The sequence below is a fragment of the Eutrema salsugineum genome, unplaced genomic scaffold, assembly GCF_000478725.1.
Source record: "Eutrema salsugineum unplaced genomic scaffold, Eutsalg1_0 scaffold_17, whole genome shotgun sequence".
NCBI classification, from domain to species: Eukaryota; Viridiplantae; Streptophyta; class Magnoliopsida; order Brassicales; family Brassicaceae; genus Eutrema; species Eutrema salsugineum.
In genome coordinates, this window is record NW_006256852.1 from 203,087 (window position 1) to 211,017 (window position 7,931).

The 7,931-nt window shown below is 40.5% G+C and overlaps 1 protein-coding gene across 1 annotated transcript; it reads right to left on the reverse strand.

The window, feature by feature from the left end:
* Nucleotides 1-349: 349 nt before the first annotated feature.
* Nucleotides 350-7,715, reverse strand: LOC18020679 (homeobox-DDT domain protein RLT2). Its single transcript, XM_006403069.2, is given in 20 exon segments — nt 350-1,242; nt 1,300-1,399; nt 1,402-1,552; nt 1,626-1,730; nt 1,816-2,346; nt 2,427-2,945; nt 3,040-3,666; nt 3,760-3,969; nt 4,056-4,211; nt 4,308-4,460; nt 4,548-4,634; nt 4,724-4,824; nt 4,934-5,156; nt 5,249-5,413; nt 5,497-5,586; nt 5,673-6,053; nt 6,148-6,227; nt 6,326-6,763; nt 6,875-6,996; nt 7,094-7,715. Coding segments are annotated over 19 exon segments (5,031 nt in total). The 5' UTR covers nt 6,993-6,996; nt 7,094-7,715; the 3' UTR covers nt 350-446.
* Nucleotides 7,716-7,931: the final 216 nt, after the last annotated feature.

A 7,931-nucleotide genomic window follows, 5' to 3' on the forward strand; every position in this document is an offset into this window, starting at 1 on the left:
AATCAAAAATTATTCGTTTAGTGTAAAAATCTCGAATTAATCAAAACTTTGAGATCTATGCAAATCTACCGAAAACACAAAAACTGAATACAACCTTAGCCTTAGGCGTAAAAAAACCGAATAACTGAATAAAACCAGTCCACAGATAAAATTTTTGCGGTAAACCAAATCAACTCAATTCAAGATTTTGAGATATTGTAAGCTGATTTATGCTGATTTAGAGTTGGTATTTACTTATTAAGTTTTGCTGGTCAACCCTGCGACCGAACCGAACGGATCATTTCCTCTCCATTGTGTTTAGCGATTAACCTCGAATCAGACAGCAAAATCAGTGTTTGAAGAGATAAAAAGATCACAATTGATGCCACCTTAATTAAAAAAAAAAAAAGGGTTAATAAAAATGTGAACTGTTAAATTCAGCGTTTTGTTTCTGTTCTAATAATCAGTCACTGAAAATCGGAAGAAGATGAAGATGTTAGATCAGGATCTTCGAAAGGAAACCTTTTCCGAGCTGCATCAATACTAATCTCCGGCTGCTCTCTACCATCAAAATCCTCGTTTACATAATCTTCATCTTCATCATCAACATTCACTTCCATTTTCATATCTTCTTCTTCTTCTTCATCTTCTTCTTCGTATTCATCATCACTATGTAAACTAAACTCACCCCTACCTACTAATTTACTTGATTCCCCATCAAATGGAGCCATGACATCGTCATAGTCCTCCTTATACTGAAACGACCTCCCCGAGCTGCTAGCTTCTCCATCATCATCCTCCTGCAATTCAGGCGTCTCAATCCAATCATCATTATCAGGAAAAGCGTTCTTGGTGGTTACAACAACTTCTTTAGCTCGTCTTCCTCCTCCTCCTCCTCCTCCTTCATTAGATATACCGAGCGTTCCTTTTGTCGGTCTCAACCGGCTTCTGGTGCTGCTCCGCCGTCCGTTCTTTCTACCCCCGCCGCGAGGTTGAGCTCTTGGTCTCAACATTGTTTCACCATTTGAATTTGCTCCACCTCTTGGTGGTCTACCAGAAGAAGAAGCCAACGACGGTTTCTTGCCACGGGAACGAGGCCGGCCACGTCCTCGTGGTGGTCGACCTCGACCAGAGCTAGAGACACCAGGCTCTGTCCAGTTCTCTTCGTGCGTGTAAGCAACTTGCACCGGAGTCGTCTCCATTGCATCGTTTTCTTGGACATTACTCAGAAACTTCGTCTCCAAATCCTTGTGAACAAGAAAACTTTCAGTGCTTGAAATATTCAAGAAAAACTATAAGCATTCGTTGTTTAGTATATACTTACGACGAAATTCTTGGGATTCTTTGTCTTTTGAGATCGTGTTTTGATCAGGTGGTGTAACATTGAAGCTGTCGAGTTCAAAGAGTCTCAAAGCTACACTCCCGTTGTCTTTGGTACCCACGGTAGTACATTACCGGAACAAGAGAGATCGCTGGCGAGAGATTCCTCCGGTAAACCCAAGAGTTCTGAAGCTGTTTCGAAGTTTGAAGACAGGAAGTCTCTCTTTAGTGCTACCTCTAAAGCTGTGAGAACCTGAAACAGGCGGATCAGAATTGTCAAGAGAAGATAAAATTTGAATCAATGGAGGATATTTGGAAACACGAACCTGATGAAGTTCTTCAGGGGAACTTGATGACAACAGCTTCAGACCCCATGACTTTCTTAGATTCTCGGTCCAAAAAGCTTGAAGTCCTTCTGGTGGAAGAGAAGCCTGTCCACGGTAGAAGAAGAAATCTCACATTAGTGCATATTTCTAAGTTGGGATGATGGAAAAAGTATAGAGAGAAAAAACTCACTTCGATAAGTGCTAATTGAATCTTGAGCAGTCTTATTCTCAGAGGAGACGAGACCGAGCCACGCAAGATAAACAAAGGATCTCCTCCTTTCGAGTTATCACCGAGCTGAGCCACTTGTTCAGCAAAACACAGCTCACCAACATTCGAACCACCATGCATCTGACCACAACTCGGACAACAAACATCCTCAACAAAGTTCAACTCCGCACAGATTCTGCAAATGCGTAAAAGCGGACCGCTTGTCTTGGCTCCGTACTTAAACGCAGATAATGCACCAGGATGCAGCGTGTTATCCCACATCCACTTCTCAAAGCTCCGGAATCTCGCCATGGCGTTATGATGATCCCCTAGCTCCATCTTAAACGTCGTGGAGATCTCTTCAGTATCGGAATCTAAGCTAGAAGATATGGAACAATCCACATTCCTCCTCACTGCATCCTTGAAAGATGCTTCGATCTTCAGCAACATGAAGTGTAGATGTGACTCTCGTACACCTCGAACATCTAGTGACTTCACCAAATAGTCAAAACCCTGAAAAAAAACCAAGAACCAAAGAAACTTCAATGATTGTTATCGACAAATGTTCACATTTTAAGCTTCTTTGTATATACCTCTTCGGAATCAATGAGCCTCCATCGACCATCCTGAAGTTCAACAAATATCCTTCCACAACCGGGATCGTTCCGAGATGCAGACGCCGAAAACCGCCAGTAACGGTTACGCCTTCGATCTTGACCCAGTGGAAGTGATCTATATACATATAGCTCTTCTGCTTTATATCCAACATACGCTTTTAACTGTGCACGGAGCCTTTCCCTGTCCGCTGTGTAACCCTGCTGATACTGCAAACTCTCCATTCCAGATACATTTTCTTGCGATGGCAAGCTTGGTCCTGTGTTCACATCGATCTGTGGAAGACTCAATGGGTCCTGTGAGGAGATTGGAGTCACATCAGCTGATGAGCTTTCTTGGTTTCCTGATGCAGCGGTTGCGTTATTAAGCAGCCCCGGCTTTGGCGTTGGGTATGAAAGGTAGTTGGCTCGAATCAAAGACTCTTCTTTCCATCGTTTGTCGAGTTGTACTTCACCCCACATTTGTTTCTTTAACGCACTCGCAACTTCCAAACGTTCCTGCAAACAACACACACAAGAACCTGGTTATGGTCAAAGACTGAAGACAATGCACAAGTTTAAGAATTATTCTAGTATTAGTAGTAGTAAATACCTCAAGGGCGATCCGGATTGTGTTTCCTTCGATGGCGATACCAATGAGAGCAACAAGTGCATTTAAACGCTCCTGGACGCTGAGATTCGAGTAGTCTCCTTCCACAAGTCCTTGAACCCACTGTTCCCCAAGTTTACTTTCATCAAAACAAGCATTGTCCTCATCGTTGGCAACCGGATCCTCTAGAGCTTCATTTGCTAAACTATCATCTCTTTTCTCATCTTTAAGAGGCAGTACCTGTTCGGTTTTCATGGTAACTGTTTCCAATTTCCCATTTTCCAACACAGGTTCGACACCGGCTAAGTTTTCTATCTCCACAGCATCAGGATCTACCTTTTTAAGATTCAAATCAACCTCTGGATCATCTGCGACATCGCTTTCGGAATCTTCATCCCTCTCAGCGTCATCAACATCTTCTACATCGGTAACACCACTTTTAAACATGCGTATTCTCTCCCTCGCTTCAGCGAATATAGTCTCAGCATCACCTACATCTTTTCTATAGGAAGCACGCACACAGTAAGTAGAAGGAGCTACTCTCTCAAAGAGTTTCGAATCCCGAGACAACGCAGCAGCAACCGAGGCTTCAGGTGTCCTGCTCGTCGTTAGATCCCTCAATCCTGATTTCTATAATCAATATGAAAGAAAGCGAGAAATGAAACATAAGCTGCTTAAATAAGCTTCAAGAGAAAAACAATATTTTAGACCATCTTTTTTTACCTGAATCTTATCTGCAACATCGAGAATTGTCAAACCCTTTTCGCCTTCAATAGACAGAACATGAAAGGCAGCAAATTTAACTGTGCCTGGAGTCAAACGATGCCGTGAACGTCGCGGATTAGAAAGACCTCTTTCTTGCATCTTGGCAAAAGCATTCTCAGCTGCTACTCCAACCCTTAAGTTGAAAATCACATTCTCAGAGTTGTTGGCCTACACTTGAGAGAAAATAAGGTAAATAGAAGTCGCACAACATTATAAAAAAAAAACGAAATAGCAGAAAACACAGATTTACACACCTCGTTGTCATCATGAACAGACATGGTTTTAATGTCTGGTTTCTTCAGTTGTGGTCCTAACCCAGCAGAGAGAGCGAGTTGCCTCAAGATTTCAGGCCAAGTAAAAACATTCAAGTTTCTTCTCCAGTTGCGTATATCAAAACCCCAAGCATATGCCTAAAATACAAAATTGCATCATACTAAACAATAGGAGGAATAGGAGAGATACCTTACATTATAATCGAAATCATACTAAAAAGGAATAAAACTTACACCCTCCACGACATGGGGATGACCACCTCCGGGATTAGCTGCAGCGTTCTGGTTTGCTCCAACGCCCATTGATATTGTTCTTGCAACACCTTCAATATCTTTGATTATAGTCTTCAAAAGAACAATGTGTATCTCTCCCATTAGCCGTGGGTCCTACATGACCAACAAGGTATAAAGCTGAGAAAAGCAAATCTTGTTTAGATCTGAATGCAGAGATACTAGAAAGAGAGGAACACTTACATAGTCATGAAATGATTGAGTAAACTCATCCAGAGTAAATGGCCAAAGGCCAAGAACATCCGCAAAAGTGATTAAGAATCTCCACACCTAAATGTTTTCAACCAAATCAAAACATTTGTTACTGATATTCACATTAAGAATGAAAAAATAAGGATAAATTAGATGGAAACACTCACCATAAGAAGATTTGCAACATTCTCATCAGAACCATTCCATGGTTTGACAGCAAAAGGCTTTTTCAATTTTACAGATGTTGGGGGAAATATCACCTTCTTATCTGAAAGAATATACTCCATCAGATGGATATAAGACACAACTCCCATAAAACAGCTGAAAAAACTAAATGTTGACGAGTTTTTTTTTTTTTAAAAAAAACAGTGATTCACCTTTATATGCCTCGAGGTTCTGTAAAGTTTCAAAGTCAAGAGCGAGCATTGAAGGCAATCCTTTGGTTAGTGCAGCGACCTCCATGAGTTCTAATCGCTCGTCTTCAATAAGTTCCATAGACTCCTTTGCGATCTTACGAGCAATGGCCCTCTCATTAGCAGCTTTAAGCCTAGCAACCTCTTTTACCCTACGCATCTCTTCTTTTTGCCGCATTTTCTCAGCCTAATCCACATTTGAGAGATTGCCAATGAGGAAAACAACATTTCACCCCAAGTTCTCAAGAAATGTAAAAGGTAGCGCATATGTCACATTACCCTGATTGTTTCTTTCTTCAAGAACTTCTCTCTGCGCTGCCTCTCTCGCAACTGCTCTTTGAGGTATCTCTCTTCCTCTCTCTGCCTTTCACGTAAAAGCCGTTCTTCCTCTTTCCGTCTTTCACGGTCTTGTCTCTCCATTTCTTTCCTCATTTGCTCCTCTCTCTACATAATCAACTTACACACTGAGGAAAAGAAACAGCAAAAACATCTAGTAAAGTATGTGCTTAGCTTAAACCGAGCAAGACCTTTCGTCTCAGCATATCTTGTTTTTCAAGCTCTTTTCGGATCCTCTTCTCATGAGCCTCGACTTCCCGAGATATTCTTGCTTCTTCACTCTACAATGAGTATGTATAAAAAACCGATGAGGAAGAACTCAGTGATAATAAAACAATGTAAATGCACAAGTAATTCTTTACCATACCTTGCGTTTTCTCTCCAGTTGCATAACATCATCCTCACCATCATCATCATCATTACCAACTTCTCTCTCTGATTGTATAAATGGATCCTCATGATTTAAGTTTCCAGTATCCACGTAGGGTTTCTGATACGGTGAGTCATATTCTCCCAAATTAGGCGAAAAGACGTGTTTCCCCTGATGAGTTGAAAGATTCAAGTTTGGTATCCTCGGTGAAACTTTATAGTCATCACGATGTCCAGCAGACACTGATGAAGCCCTCAAAACCGAAGCATCAAGTGGAACTCCAAAATGGTGCGAAGGAGAAGCTCTTTCTGAATGATCAGTCTTTGAAGATGGTTGTTCAGGAAGGAACTGATATTCACGAATGGTCCTCACAGACTCCTAAAAATGGGAAGATAAACAAATTTGTCAAGAACGAACAAGAACGACAAAAACAGCACAAATCATGAGACAAAGCTAATGGACAAAAACTAACTTTAACTGGCTTGACATCAGACCGGACATATATGTTGGTCTCAAAAGCTTGCCTAGCCGCCTTCCTATGGCTTGGCAACTCTGCTTCACACCAAACAAGATTATTAAAAAAAACAATTTTCAAACATTTCTATTGATTCTAAGCAGCTCCATGGTAAGAAGCAGAATGTAGTATATACCTATAGGCATACCAAATGCACCAGGAGGCAAAGGATCAAACTCCATTCCAAGAATCGGTCCGTTATCTCTCAAGCGCTCTCCTAATTGAGCTTCCACATAACCAACGGCTCTAACCTCGGCGGAAGACGGTTCACTAAACCGCCTAACCACCGTTAAACCACCACCACCACCGCCTCGCGGGGTTCTTCTGGAATCAAGCTCGTGACCAAACGAGTTATGCTCATTTCCCGCCACCAAATCACCGGCATTGACGGCTGGTATAGAGGATTCAACCGCCGTTGACGACGCCGGCGGCTCTTTACGCTGGCGTTTGCTCGGAGTTGTGGATTTCCGGTCTTTAAGCCGCCGGTGACAGAACCACATCTGTAACTGCCTATCGGAGAGATTTAGTTTGACTGAGAGATCCGCTCTTATTGCTTCCGAAGGATAAGGCTCAGCTGCAAAATTAAGCAAACATTATAGTGAAATTAAACACAAAACTCACTGATATAACAACAAATTAAGAACAATGAAGTAAACACAAAACAAAAACAAAAACACAAACAAACCTGCGTAAGTATTTTCAAGAACTTCAAGCTGAGCAGCTGTTTTCATTTTCCGTTTAGACTTACTCTCAGCACCTTCAGGTGTTTTGTTCTTCTCTGCTTCTTCACACACACCTTCCATTTTTCTACACAGTGAAATCCCCAAATCAGGAATTAGAAAAAAATCGAAACCCTAGAATCACAAACACTTGTGAATCGATTTGGGAGGAAAAAAAAACTTACTTTGTTAAACTTCAATGAACAAGATAGATCAAAAAGCTTGAGCAGAGGAGTAAAATTCGTGGGGGAAAGGAGGAATCAAAGGAATGGTTTTTCTGGGTTTTTCTCTGAAGAGAGGAGGAAGAAACAGCATCACGAACACCGTTGGATTTTTGGTTTGACGAGGAAAATAAAGAGAAGAAGTAAAGAAGAATAAAAATCCACCAAAAAAACCAAAAAGAAAAACTTTCTCTCTCTACGAGACTACTACGAATGTGATTGGGAATTTCGCAAATAAAATCAAAAACATTAAACATTATTAACAACGGAGAGAGCAATATCGACAAGATCATTAATAAACCCCGAGAGAAAAAAAAATTATATATTAAAAGAAATAAAAAGAAGAAGAAATCACGAAGAAGAACAGCAATCGAACGAACAACACCAACAGTGCTTGTCTGACTATTCGTTTCCATCATCACACACAAAAATTAATTTTCCTTTTCTTTTTCTTTTCTTTTGGTTTTTCTTCCGTAATTTTTTAGGAATAAATAAAAGAAAATTGATAGTGTTGATTGAATTGCGATTTGATTGAGAGTATGAAGAAAAAAAAATTTAATTAAAAGTTTTTGAGAGTTTGGTGAATTGTCAGGTGCTCATTTTTTTTTTTTTCTTTTTTTTCTTTGGTGGGTTTTCGGGAAAATCGAGGGAGTTTGATTTCAGGACTCGGGTTTCTCTCTCTTTCGATTGTTTCTCTCGTTGAATATCAAATTAAATTTGTTTTTAAATAATTTTATTTTCGGACCTATTTTGTCGCTTATGTTTGTATCTAGACCCGACTTTGCTATTTATGTAATAATAA